Genomic DNA, 15,680 nt, shown 5'->3' on the forward strand with positions numbered 1-15,680 from the left:
ACCATTAGAACATGTTCTGAAAGTTAGTTACATTCTTTGTAAATCACTCTATTTATTGTTATACATGTTAAGTTTTAACCCCAAGGTCAATACTACAATACATTCAAAAGAGAATTAAATGAAAGCACACCTTATATTTAACATTATACATTTATTGTTCCTTTTTTCTAAGTTACATTTTTAAAAATTAAGGGAAATTAATATGCAAGAAGTATATAATACAGTTAAATATAATAAAAAATAAAAAATACTGGCATAATTTATCAGAAATTTCAAAAAAGACCAATTTAAATGGGTGTAAGGTAAAAAAAAAACTATTAGATATATCAGGACAAAAAAAAATATAAATGAATTAAAAATGGAAGTAAACCGCTCTTATTTTATTTACTTCAGATATCTTTGACTATCTTCATATAGGCATTTTATTTCAATGAATTGCAATAAACTTGCAATTCAACTTATAAACTATTATAGTGGGCTTCATTAACAATCCATTATGGCTAAAATCATAACATAAATACTGCTTTCTAGAGCATGAAAAAGCATCATATTAGAAAACCAGGGATTCTTCATGGTAGTTTATCAGCAAACATTAAGTTTAGATTTTGAACAAAAACTTTATAACATCAGAGATGTGTGCCCAAGACTTCATAATACTCGGATTTAGGAATTTACTTGAATAGCTCATTTAACTTACTCTGAACACTATGTTACGAGATAGCTTGCACTTTTCCAAGATAGAATTAATTTATTATGGCATATAAAGAAAAAAAGCAAACCAAAAATTTTAAAATTATTTATTAATTCTGAAAAAACATAAGTACATTAAAATATACAAGTTAAGTACTACCCTAATACTAATTAATAAAATGCTATCTTGTATTCATTATATTAATATCACAATTCAATGAAAATATTTCTAAATGTTTCTATAAAAAGAAAGAAACCTATAAAATGATGCTGAATGTTTAATTATCGTGTAAACATGTTATTTTCTAAATTACTAATAAAATGCATGTATTGTAATGGTATAAAAAATGTCATAACATGAAAAAAATGAATGATTCACACAGTCATATTATTTGTAACTTAGAAATCAAGCTGCAAAACATTAACAACTTCATGCATTATAACTCAAATTTGTTAAGATTTAGTGATAAGTGAATAAAACTCTTAAAATTTTTGTAATCACAAAATAAACATAAATTTAAAGTGAAAATTTTATGAAAACACTAAGTATATTTTTGTTTTCTTTCAATACAGTGCCATTAAATAATTTGTTCATGAATGGTTTTTTCTTACAATAAGGTTAAAAATTTACTCAAAATTTCGGAATGAATTGTTATCTAGTACCATAACATTCAGATTTTTTTAATATTCTCATTGAAATGATTTCTAGCATAGTTCGGATATAATGTTATATTAATTGTCTTGATAAACTTTGTTCAAATACTTTTTTTATTATGGGAGAAAAAATTAAGTAAAAGCAAAAATTTCCAACAGCATTGAATTTATTTTTAAAACTAATATTCTAACTGTACACTTATTTTTTTCTAATCTTGTAATATTGTTGATATCAATAATAATGAGATGTAATATAAATTAATCCAGTTGGAATTTGACTTGATTACCTAATATAGCACTTGTAAGAAAATACATAACTGCATGAATGATATATTAACGATTAAATTTATACTATAAAATGTATATTGTCCTTAGTAAATTTATCTACAGTATCAGCACGTTTATAAATCAATATTCAAATGTTATAAGAAAATATATTAATAAAAAATACTTCAGAAAACCTAATTAAAGCACTTTTAAGTAATATACCATGCTTTTTAATAGCTGACAGTTACACCATATCTTCACCTTTAGTAGCACCACTTATAATAATGGTATTTTTCTTCGGTGATTTTAAAAATTCATCTGAATTTTTAACAATTGGCACACTATTTGGGACACTGCATTCTTCATATAGTTTGTGATAAAATGAACCGGCATCACGTCTAATTTTCATATGACTACTAAGAGGAGTAATAAATGTTGATCTATAGCCAGCAACTTTATAGTTCCTTCCAGATCTGTATAAGATGAGAGCAGCAAGATTAAATAGAGCCAAAAGAATTGAAACACCACAAATAAGTACAATAAACAAAGGCCATATCCACGGATATTCACTGTCACTGACAGAATTGGTATCCATGACATGCTCTGGTACAAGACCAAAATTAGATGTGTAATCGATTTCAGGAATAGTATTCCTATGTACACTTTTTAGCGTTTCTTCTTCATCTTCTGTATATAAATTATCCAAAAACTCATTATCTTTTACAACAATTAGTTCATCTGCAGCTGTAGTAGTCGTAGTAGTAGTAGTAGTATGATGATGATGTTTTTTTTCTTCGGAGATAGCATTAATTTTATTACTAGAACAAATTTTTGATAACATGTCAGCCCAATGTAATCCAGCAAGCTCATGTTCCATATCAGCACTAGATTTTCCGATGTACTTAGTTGGTGTAATCTTCTGTTGAACTAACCACTCTATAACCAAAACAAATTGTTCATCACATTGGAATGGATTTTTAGAGATATCTAATGTCTTTAAATTGTTCATACTTTCAAAAATATGTTTATGCATGGTTTTGAGTTTATTTCCTTCAAGACTAAGATAATCCAACTGGCTTAAAATATTATTTTCTTTCATATAAATGGATTCATTTACATTCCACAAATAGTTTAGATGACATTTACTTACATCAAGGCGATTTAGGTGCACAACAGGTTGGAAAAGTTTTGCAGAAAGATGATGAATTCTGTTTCCTTTTAAAATTAATTTTCTCAAGTCCATATTTCCAAGGAATATATCCTCATTTAAAGTAGTTAATTGGTTATCTGATAGGTCCAAGTTATTCAAATGGCTCAATTTTGAAAAAGTTTCAGGATGAAGATCAGTTAATAAATTTCCACTCAGATCAAGTGTTGATAAATACTGAAAACTTACTAATGCTTTTTCCTCTAATTGAACCAATCCACAATAAGACAAGTCAAGCCTGTAAAGAGCAATGAATTTTCCTTTAAATCCATCAAAAATGCCAAGATGTGGGTTGTGAGCTAAAGAAAGTGTTTCAAGTTCTGTATTTGTCTCAAACATACTCTCTGGAAGAGGTCCTTTAAGGCTATTATAGGAAAGATCTAAATATCTCAGTCTATTGCAATCAGTGAATGTATCTTCATCAATTCTTTCTATCATATTATGTGAAAAGTTTACATTTGTAACATCTAGAGCACCATCTAAAGTTGTACTTTCTAACATTTTGAATATATTGTAGCTCAAATCTAATTCTCTGAGAGATGAAATATCAACATCATCAAACTTTGAAATAGAATTGTTGGAGAGTTTCAGTGTAGTTAGGTCTTCGATATCAAGAAATAGCTTTTGGTCTAAGTCATTAATTAAATTACTGGAAAGATTAATTTCTTCAAGAAATTCTAATTTTTCAAACATATTTTGAGATAAGAAATGAATGAAATTAGATCCTAAGTTCAAACTTCTAAGGTTAAGCAATTCATTGAATGTTTCACTTGTGATCTGACGTAACTGACATCTTGATAAATCTAGATCAGTTAGTGAACGTGATTTCAAAATATAGTTTGATTTAATTGAGTTTTGTAAAGGATTTCCACTGAGTGACAATTGCTGCAAATTATCATTATTTATAAATGTATCTGGATCAATTTCAGTAAGAAGATTATCAGATAAATCAAGATAATTTAGACTATTCATACCATCAAAAGCACTTTTATCGATAAATGATAAAGAACTATTTATGATTTTTATGGTTTGTAATTCTTCTAATTCTAATTTTTGAAAAAATTTACTCTCAAGAGTAAACAACTTTTCTGGTACAGAATCAGTTACATTTAGATGGTGAAATGATGTGGAAAATGTTTGATTGATATTCAGCTGCTCACAATGTGCAACAGACCCACCAAAACCTGCCTCAATGCATTTGCATTCTTTAGGACAGTTACTTACAGCCTGCACAGACCACAGTAACTGAGTACATAATAACAGTACTCCAAGGAATTCCATATTCACTTAGTCATCCTGAAACAGAAAAAAAGCATTAGAAATATTAATAAAGCATATTGTAATTTCCTTAACTATATTAATATCATATAACCATATCATTAATATTTAATGACATAAGATTATCTAAGTAAAGAGTATCATTCAATACTAAAATGACAAGTATTACAGCTACAAGCAGTTATAGATCTTTCAGCTAAACAGTCACTGTTGTTAAAATGTTACTTTTATCTTAATTCGGTAACATAAAATAATTAAAATCATGTAAAAACAATATTTAATTCAAAATGAGAAATTGCTAGTGTTGTTAAAACGATTTTTTTATTCACATATAATAACATCCAAATCTATCAAACCAGATAATAGAATTCTTTCCTAGTTTCAACATGGTACTTTGGTATTTGAGAAAGGAACATATTATGTTTCAACTTGTCTACAGATATTTTATTCAGTAATCAGTTTGGTTGTAATTACTAATAGACACCAAAACAAGACGGAACAAAAATTAAGCTTTAACAAACACAAGATAAGAAGTATGAATGCACAAACTTAAAAAAAATTCTAAATATCAGTTTATAAAATACAATGAGCCGTAAGACATAAACCTCTTTAACAGGACATGTGCACTGTAACATTATTTGATGCAAATCATCTTTTCTAAGTTCAGAGTTCACGGAAAAATTGCAATTGCTAGATGTAATAATGCATGTGACAATGCAAAGACACTGAGAAGTCAGATTGAAGTCTATATTTTACGCAACAGAATTAACCTTTGCAAATCATTTTATAAAAACAATATCTAAACATACAAAAATAATAACACGTAAATGTTTACGTGCTGCAACTGGGAACTGAGCAAGCTTAAACAATGTAAAATTTATATAAAATAAATCTGAGAAAACAATTTATTAAATGAACAAAGACTAAACATTGTTGAGACATTTAACATTCATGTTAAATATACTACCAATATGAAGTGTAATACCAATGAAGAAGCTGCTTGGCAGCTTCAGAAAAATCTTCTGAAAGTATATTACTATTTAATTAGAAATAGAGTCTTTTTTCTTAAGATTCACCATGCTTTATCATTTTGATAATTGAAATATATTTTGTTCATATTTTTTTTTTTCACAAAAGTTTGATATAAACAAGGATGTTACCATTAATAACAAGCTGATCCCAGATAAACTTGCGTACTATAGAGCTGTTTACTGAATAAAAAATTTATAATAAGATTTTGGAAATTAATAAAACTATTATTAATTATTAAATCTTAATATTGGAAGTTTTATAATGACTTTTTTATATTTGCCACTGTATTTCAACAGTAAAAGTCACTTGAAGAAAGCAGTTAATAAAATCTGTCTTCATCTAGGCAATTTGATTCATATTCCTACTTTTAATAAGTTTTCTATTTAGACATAGAACCACCATGTTAAGAGCTATGCAGTACTTTACTACTAGAGACCTGTTAAAAACCATAAACAATTAAAAAGGATTTTATTACTTAGTATAAATATACTTCTTCATTAATTATGCATTAAACTTCACAAACTAAGTTTGAATAAGTGTTATTAACTTCTTACCAGATAATAAAGTGTTGGATGTATATTTCATCAGTGTATTTAAAACGTTTTTGTTAACGAGTTGAAACATTTTTAAAAATTATCACATGTTTTTGTATGCAGGTGTAATCATAATTAATCTATAAGTGTGATACTGCATTAAAATATGGAACAGACTTTTTTGTTTACATAAATAATTTACCAATTGTATTGGTAAGTGTTGAAAGGTTATAACTTTTCTTTTATCAGAAAGTTTACTTTTATGATTTATGTTCATTATTGACAAAAAAGTAATCAAAACATTTAAACACTTAAAAATTTTCAAGGATACTTAAAAAACTAAAAGGAAATAATAAATCTAACTTTTTCTCAACATTGATTAAAATTGTTTTAAATAAAATTAACAATTTCTTTAATACAAATATAAATTAATAACATCTTTCATAATAAATTATTAGAATGTTATAAAATATTACTATCATCAACACAGAGATATCTGTCATGGGGCAGGTCTTTTGCATTACATCCATCTATCTCCATTCTCTTCTATTCCCAAACAATTTTTAAGAATCTGATAGCTCCCATTGTTTTTAAACTGCTTATTATTTTTATTCTTTTTGGTTTCTCCTTTTTGCATCTTGTACTAATGATCTTATTAAAATTGTTTTAATCAATCCTTCTTTTTCCGTACATCCCAGGAAGCTATTCTAGACTGTTCTGATTAAGATTCTATTCTTGTTTACTCTCCTCATTACTTCTACATTTTTCACTTTATTTTCCCATAATTTTCTCCAATCAACCCCATGTCCATATTTCAAATGCTTTCAGCTTTCTCTCTCTCTCTCTCTCTCTCCATGGGAGAGAATACAAAGATTCCATCCAAGGCTTACTTGGGGTAGTGAATGTAAATTCCAACAGGTGAAACGTGTCTAAAACTGTTGCTGTTCCCAAACTGTCAAATAACTCTGTACTTTGACATTTAATGTGCCAAGTTTTGCAGAAAGACAAAACGCTTTCTCACTATCCTAAATCAAGATGCCCCAGAAAAAAAAGTTTAATCAAGATTAGAGACTACCTTGATCAAAATTTTTCTGAATGGATATGATGTTGAGGAACAACTAAATGGCCAATAAGTTCATATGATTGTTTTGGCAAAGTCATGGTATTATCTTCAAATCAAAATGATTTAAACCTCCTTAAAACTGTCAACTGAAAAATGGGTTGATTTTATAAATTGGAAAAAACTTTATTGAAAAAAATTCTAATTCAGAGGTCCTTCTGCCATAAGCGCAGAAGGAAAACAGTGATTAGACAAATAATAATAAAAAAATTCTTTATTTAACTTTTTTTATTAACTACTTCTTATTAACAAATGGAGAAACAAACTTTAGCTCATCTGGTGTATAATTATTACTTATATGTACATTTTGGTTTGATAAAATAATGCAATTGATTTTTGACAGAAAAACTACTTATTTTTACATAGGCTACCCCTATTTAGCTTAAATTATATTTCATTCATTTACAGTTAAATTTTTTGCTGTATCTGTAAAAAATAATATAAATACTTATATTTCACTTAAAGTAAAAAAACTGATTTTAAATAAATGAAGTCAAGAGTTTTATTGTGTTCTTAAACTGCTTAATACATTTTTAAAGAGTAGTTTTTATTAAATATTTACTGTTCAAATCTTACCAAGTTCCATAGTGAATTGATTTTTATTTAGAAGGTTTTGGATTTGAATCCTGGTTTGAGCACAAGATTTTTCACAGGATACAAAATGTTCTTATTATATTACTATTCAAAATTATTAATCTAAAGTGATGAATAAATCATCTAAAAATAAAATAAACTTTCCTATTTTTTAAGTACAAAACTCGGTTCCAGATCCATTACAGATGTAGAATAACAACAGCGTAGACAGCAGACTACAATATTTTTTTCTTATACTAGATCCTTTTATAATAAATATTTAACCATTCTATTTAATCAGAAGGCTTTATACAAATTGTAATTTTAAAAAAGTATGATGAATGAAACATTCTCTTTAATTTCTATGAAACTGATTCACATTAGATAAAAGAAAGTAAAACAATAAAAAAAAATTGGTTGATTAATAAAACAACTGCTTAAGCATTTATTTTATCATTCTATTTTATATCTAATATAGTATTTCCTTATTGTGCAATATATGTTAACTTTTTTCACCCACACAACAAATCTTTTACAATTACTGATAATAGTTTTTGAGGAAATAACTTTCTATAGTTTTTATTTACTGAGAAAACTTAAAAAATTAAAAAAAAAAAAAAAAATTACAAATGTTTCAAGTATAAAGAAGTGTAAAATTTATTGAAATATAGTAATAACGTCACTAAGATCATGATAATGTAATGAACAGAAAAAATGTAATCAAAGAAAAGCAATTATTCAATAAATAATTATCATTTTTAAAGTAGAATTTTAGCATAAATGTAACTTAATTTTAAAATAATCAAAATCAATAAATGAGTAAATGCAATATACATTACCTTATCGACGGATAAAACAATATTTTTTGTATTAAATTTAAGCAATTAATCAATTATGTTAAATAAATATAAAATTATATTTAATATAAATAATAAATAATAGAAATTAATTTGAAAAAAATCCATATTAATTTAAACATCATCTAAATAACAAAAAGTATTATTTCCATGTTGTTTTCCGCATTAAGTTAAAATTAATAGGCAACAAAATTGAATATTATAATGCAATATAATACTTTGTAATGTAATATTAAAAAATGTAAAATTGATACATAAAAAATATAGGCATTAAGTTATAATTATGTTTATTTCACTTACCAGTACAAAAAAAAGGAAACACACTAGCTTAGTTTGTGTAACACTAAAATGTTGGTACCAGGCAATAAAGAAATACACTGCGTATCTCTAAGTTATGATTCTTGACATAATGATAAGACACCTGATAACTCTTAATTGTACTGAAGTAGGTAGTGTAAAGTTTTAAAGACTACTAAAAATTCAAATCCACTTAAAAAAATTAAGTTACTATTGAAGAATTATGTTTATTCAGTATTTCACTTATCATACATAAAAGAATATGGCAGGTAATATTTTAAAATGATAAACAGTTCCCTTTCAAATCTTTCTTCCTGAGGACTTTTCAAAGCTAATTAGCAGTATTTTCTTCAGTGAAATTAACTCCATTTTCATTAAATTTTTTAATAACTTTATTTAATTGTAATTTATTTTTGTTAAAAGTGGAATTTACAGTAGCAGATATCTAAATTTCTCTGCTAGGATCAACTGAATGGATACATATCAAGTATACAAACTCAGTCTGATTAGCCCTGAGGCAGTGTTATTTGCTAAGCTTACAAAAATGCATTAGTAAGTCTACGAAGGGGTTCCACAGAGCTTTGTATTGGGTCCGCTTCTGCGGAACCTCTCGTATGGGGGTCAGCTGAATCTTGAATTGGAGGAGGACGCCCAAATAGTGGCGTATGCTTATGACCTTATGGTGCTGGTCTCAGCCAGAATGGAGGACGAAGTGGTTGAGGTCGCCAATAGTGCGGTGGTAATAAATAGTGGCTGGTTTTCAGAATGCCACAAGAGATTAGCCCCACATAAAACATTATGTATGCTGATGGTAGGCAGAAGGTGCCTTCGTGAAATGGCGATCCAGGTAGATGGAGTTCGAGTCAACCCGTCGAGGAGTATTACACATTTTTTTAACGTTTAAAATTACTGGCACTCCTTTACAGTGAAATAAAGGACATAAGTTTTAAGATATTAATTACTCCAATAACCAAGATAATAGCCAAACAAAAGACTGAAGTAATTATTAAAGTAATTATGGATTAAAATACTATTTCACACATGTTTATGCTAAAACAGCAATAAATAAAATAAATATAAAATTTGGTCATAGAATTTTGAATCGACTAACAACCACTTTCACATTTAAAAAACGAATCAAACATACACAACAAAAATCATTGCTGCTTGTAATTTCATTAATAACAATCCACTATCATCTAATAAATATACACATAAACAATTACAAAAATTAAATCATATAGCATTTCTCTTTGCAGTGTTTTGAATTATTTTGATAATTTTTATATTATTTTTATTAAACATATTTAAGGACAATGTCTGCTTTAAAATATTTTTTTTTTATTACCAATGAATGATTAACTAATGGTCTTAATTTTTATTTCTATAAAAAAATCAATAAAATATCTAGTTTAAGTGAATGACTGATAATATAATATCTATTTATTTTTTATTAGAAAGTCTTAGTTTGTCTTAGTCAGATTTCATATTAATAAAAACTGCATGTTTTTTAAAAGTATGCAGACAAACTCTAAAAAACATGCAATATCCTAATTCATCAGCTGTTCAGAGAATTATAAAAATGTTTATTTTACTGAGTTAACAATAACAACTTTAAAGAAGTTATAAAATAAATTTAACATGATGTAGGATAGAAGATTGGAAAAATAAGTTCCTTAGACTGTATTAAATGAGTTATGATTCAGATGGGTGATAACTAATAATAGAAAAATATTGCTAAGAGGGAAGATATCATGAAAAGAATGCTGTACTTAAAACCCATCAGAAAATTTAAAAAAGAGAGTGAGGGAGAGAGAAATGTATGATGTATATCATGAAAAATATGTTTTAACTTCACATTCAACAAAAAGAAAATAATTTTTTTGGACCAAAGCAGTGGGGGATAACACACACCAATTTCAGTGATGGACAAAAAAAAAGTTTAATGTTTAATTCACCGTATTCGTCACTTACATTTCTGAGGTTGTCCGGGAAAAAAATCCTGTGTGTGGAGAAAATGTATTTTCAAAGAGATATTACATTCCATAGCTGTGTATGAAGTTGATTAACAATATTGTGGTAATTGTCAGATTTTTGTTTGTCGAGAAAATTTTTGCCAACGTCTTTAAATGAAGACCAAGCTGCACTTTCTACATTATTTAACATTGAGTTAAATACATCATCTTTGACCAACTCTCTTATTTGAAGACCAACAAATATTCCTTCTTTAATTTTTCCTTCACTTACATTTAGAAATTTCTGCCTGAAGTACATAAATCCGGGACTATCCTTCATTGCTTTTACAAAATTTTTCATTAGTCCTAGCTTGATATGGCAAGGGGGTCAAAATATTTTTTTGGGTTCAACTAAAGGCTCATAAATAATATATTTCCCATTTGGAGTTAAGTTGTCTCATTTCTTCTACTATTTGGTAACTTATCCCTAGCTCGTCTAATCCCTATTTGTTTATCCCTAGCTCATCTGTCCCATTCACAAAGAAAACACATGGTACTTAGTATAGCCTAACTGCAAGTCTAACAAAATAGCTATAACTTTCAAATCATGCCACGTATGTTCTGGCTATGTTTTTTATAATTTATTTTTTCAAGAATGTCTTTCATTACATCACATGTCTCTTTCAACTTAATACCATAAGTGATTGGTATCAAAGGATATTTGTTACCGTTGTAGTAGAACCACTTTTAGACTGTACTTGGACGATTCTATGAAAAAGTGCCAGTCCTCAAGTTTATCAACTTGTCATAAGTGCAAATTAACCTCATCAATATTTGTGCAATAAACCAAATTATTTTCATCAATAAACTGTTGAGAAAGTTCTTTTTCTCGGCTTTGAAAGCCTAAAATTTTTGTATTTTTTTAAGTAAATTCCAATCTTGCATTCTTAATCCTAACAGTTCAGCTTGATTTTTTGATAAGTTTAAATCCCTAACCAAGTCATTTAATTCACCTTGTGATATAAGATGTGGCTTATTGGAAGATAATTCAAAATCAAAATCATTGTCTTCTCAGTACTGCCTGATTCTTAATCGCTGCTTTTGATATATACATTAAAAGGTGGCTCAGGGACTGGAATAATTTCACTGTGAGGTACATACAGGCCTGGTTGCAGATTGCAAAGAAGGATATTTTACAGCATGTTTAGATGTTTTAGATATTGCAGACACACTTGTTAAACAAAAGTAGCAATAGGTTACATGATTCTTTGGTTCACACCAAACCATACGTACACCAAATGGCAAAGCCTTCCGTGTACCTTTCAGCCATCCTCTTAAATACACAGAACAATTAGTGTATACTATATGTTGGGCCCACGTCAAATGCTCATCACCAATTTTACACTGAATGTACAAATGATATGCTTTTTTAATTAAAGGTGTAATGTTTTTTCTATTTGATTTTATGGTAAACTCACCACATACGTAACAAAATGCACCCACATCATTTACACAATTTCGATACATTATGACACTGCACTGTTAACAAACTTAAGACAGCAATAAGACTGAACAAAATTAATTCATTCCTAAATCCAGTGCTTAATACAAACAACACAGCTGTATTTTCAGCTACATGCTTTGACCTGCACAGACATGATAAGAAAGATTCTGAGTTCATATTCGTTTTCAGCATCAAAAAACAGATTAAAATCATGTATTGCTGTATTTGTTAGGAAACAAAATTTTTTTATCAGTGTTTTCAACAGTGAAAATACCTAGTAGCTATTATAATTCTTGCATTTGGAAAAAAAACAGATGTGTTCCTAATGCCTTACTAAATGAACTACTAGCTTAAAAATAGAAACATGAAAATATGAATCAGTTGGACTTTCAAAAATGGACTACAGACAAATTATCAACCAAATAGCAGGGCTTGACGATGCACCGTACCATTGTGTAAATGTGAAAAAATTCCAACTATGGAGACCCATAAAGTAAAAATGCAGGAGTGACTAAAAAACAAAGATATTTCTTTTGAAAAAAGATAAACCTGAAACAAAATAGTTATTCACTACAGATGAAATTAAAACAAGAAAAGCAAGAACAAAAATGTTTTACAAAAAAAACAGCAAGTGAATATCAATGCTATCTGAAGAAATAGTTATCTTTTTATTTAAAACACAAAAAACAAAGAAATACTTTAGTTTATATTTTATCAGAATAAAAAAGTTACTTTATCTAACAGTTAAAAGAGTATTGGATTTCTTTTGTTTAAATTTCATTTCTTATCTTCTGTTAAAATAAAAACAACTGAGAGTAAAATTGGGTGCAGTAAATCAGCTAATTTTTAAATTATGAAAGTAATATAAAATTTTTAATTACTTATATTTGCTGAATTTTATGGGTAGTGGTTAAATTACTTTTATTTGTAATTATTTTTAAAGAAGCACAATAATTTTGTTACTTTAGAAAATATCAACAGAAAAGATTTAATTCAGCCTTGAGGTACACCAAATTCTAACAGAGAACAGGAAAGAAACCCACAGGGTTGTTCTAGTAGAGAATGCATCTTCCCAAATCAGCTGATTTGGAAGTTGAAAGTTCCAGCATTCAAGTCCTAGTATATTCAGTTATTTTTACATGGATTTGAATACAAGATCATGGATACTGGTGTTCTTTGGTGGTTGGGTTTCAATTAACTATACATCTTAGGAATGGTCGAACTGAGACTGTACAAGACTAGACTTCATTTACACTCATACATATCATCCTCATTCATCCACTGAAGTATTATCTGAATGGTACTTACCGAAGGCTAAACAGGAAAAAGAAAGAAAGACGAGAACAGGAAAGAAAATTTGAAAAAGCAGCATCCATATTTTTTCAAAGTCCATTTTTTTTTTAAATGTTCCATTATTTTTTTTTTCAAAGTCCATAGTTTTCCAAAATTATAAATAAAACTAATTATATTTAGCGCCTAGAAATAATTACCCAAGGAAGTGTACAGAATACCATATCTTAACTTCTAATACAGGCTACCTGTTATAAACTGGTGGGGATAAGATTTGACTGTACAGTGGGAACAAGAGCTATCATAAATGATTTTCCAAAAAGGATGTTTTTTATAAACATACAAATTAATTGTTAAATGATTTCATAGGTGTATTAATTCATTTAAAATTATTTTTATAATAGTTTTTCATATATTATTCCTACTCTATAATTGCTTAATCAACAACCTTGGTTGGAGATAGATGAATATGAATCATTCATAAATAAACAATCCAGTTTATTTCTAGTACCAGTTTAATTGCAGTTTTACAAGGAACATTCAGTAATTAAAGAGACAGAAAAATTGTGTATTTTACAAAATGAGACTTTTTACTACTTCTCAACATAATCCCCATCAATATTAATACATTTGTCCCAACGATGAACTAGTTTTTTTATACCTGATGCAAAGAAGTCTTTTGTCTTGTTGTTTGATCCACTTTCCCACAAATTCTTTGACCTGCTCGTTGTTGCTGAACTTTTTTCCATGTATTGCCTCCTTGAGTGGACCAAACAAATGAAAATCCGAGGGACCAAATCTGAACAGTAGGGAGGATGTGATATTATCTCCCAACCCATTTTTCCAATGGCTTGTTGGGTTAGCTGGATGGTGTGAGGGTGAGCATTGTCGTGTAGTAATATCACGCCTTTTCTTTGAGATCCGTAATGGTTTTCTATCATTGCTGGCTTTACTTTTTTCATCAGCATGTCTGAGTAGTAGACACTGTTTATTGTACACTGATTTTCCAAATAATCACAAAAGATTGGGCATCCCAAAAGACAGCCAACATGACTTTTCTTGCTGATACTTGCATTCTGAATTTCTTTTGGACAGGTGAGCTGGTGAGCTTCCATTCCATGCTTTGTCTTTTGGACTCTGGTTCAAATTGGTGAACCTAAGTTTCATCACACATTAAAATCTTGTTTAGAAAAGGGTCACCTTCCCTTTCATAGCATTCTTTCAAGTCTGTACACACTTTGAGTCTTGTTTCCTTGTGTTGTTGCACTAACTCTTTCAGGACCCACCTTGCATTTGTTTTGCTATACTTGAACTTGCTACTGATAATGTTATGAACTGTACCAACAGTTACTGCAACTATTTTTGTTATATGTTCAACTGTAATATGTCGGTCTTCGTGAATAATGTTGTCAATGCGGGTTTCAAATGAAGGAGTTGACACTTCAACTGGCTGGCCAGGACATTTCTCATCAGTCACTGAGGTTCAACTGTTTTTGAACTGAGCTTAATAGTTTCTATTGAATTACTATAGACTGTTAGACTAAAGAAGTTCTGTCAGCTATCAAAAAAAATCTTCAATACTGCTAACAAGAAAAACATTTATAAAATTCTGCATTAACTCTTCAAATCAATTGTTTAATAACAAATATTTTCCTTTAAAAAACTGATAGAGTATCATGTACCTAAAGTTAATGGCATCTTAACTGACTTCAAATCAAGTAGACTCGTATAATAAAAATGAAATGCATAAAATAAAAAAATAATAGGTACAAATAAAAATGTACACAAAATTTATTAACGGAATGAAGGTGTTATTTATAGGGATGATATTGCCTGCATTTCAGTGAGTTTGGCATGCTGATATGCACCATGCATTTATTTATCTCGGTGATGAAAAGACGGGGAAACCATTTTATTTCTCATTCTCCCTAATAAGAGAAAATGTAATTTTTGGAAATGACTGTTGATTCATGTCAGGTTACCTGCAACCATTATGGTTGTAGTGCTTAACATAGGTAATTAGACGTTATCTATAAGTAAACTATTTAATTATAATGAACTGAAAATAAAATTAAAACAGCTGATTTAAATTCACCTTTTAAAGATGACAAAATTAACCTGAAAGATATTTGATGTAAAAAGAAACCTATGTATGCAACTTTTATAATATCCATTAATTTTATATATATAAATTTAAGTAAATAAAATATGTAAATCATCCTTTGTCTATATTTCCAAAACCAATTTTAATATGCTAACCAAAATCAGTGAGTTTCCAGAGTTTAATGAATACTGAAACACAATTAAATATGTTTCCATTACAAGACATTCATGTAAAATATTTTATTCAAAAAGCACTGCATTCTGCAAAATTATTCCTTTACACATAAAGCTACAGAAACATAGATCATTTGTTAATCTTA

At 28.2% G+C, this 15,680-nt stretch overlaps 1 protein-coding gene across 4 annotated transcripts in view; it reads right to left on the reverse strand.

The window, feature by feature from the left end:
* Positions 1-781: 781 nt before the first annotated feature.
* Positions 782-15,680, reverse strand: part of Gp150 (leucine-rich repeat domain-containing glycoprotein 150) — a 111,395-nt gene continuing 96,496 nt past the window's right edge. For 3 of the 4 annotated variants that reach the window (XM_075381260.1, XM_075381281.1, XM_075381288.1), the window contains one exon: positions 782-4,114. In XM_075381260.1, the coding sequence (XP_075237375.1) occupies positions 1,856-4,099 (2,244 nt within the window). In that variant the 5' untranslated portion in view covers positions 4,100-4,114 and the 3' untranslated portion in view covers positions 782-1,855. Of the gene's footprint in view, positions 4,115-8,511; positions 8,636-15,680 lie in introns of those variants that run through there. The other variant, XM_075381271.1, reaches the window with a different exon arrangement.

Source organism: Lycorma delicatula, chromosome 1 (genome assembly GCF_047948215.1).
Source record: "Lycorma delicatula isolate Av1 chromosome 1, ASM4794821v1, whole genome shotgun sequence".
Taxonomy (NCBI): domain Eukaryota; kingdom Metazoa; phylum Arthropoda; class Insecta; order Hemiptera; family Fulgoridae; genus Lycorma; species Lycorma delicatula.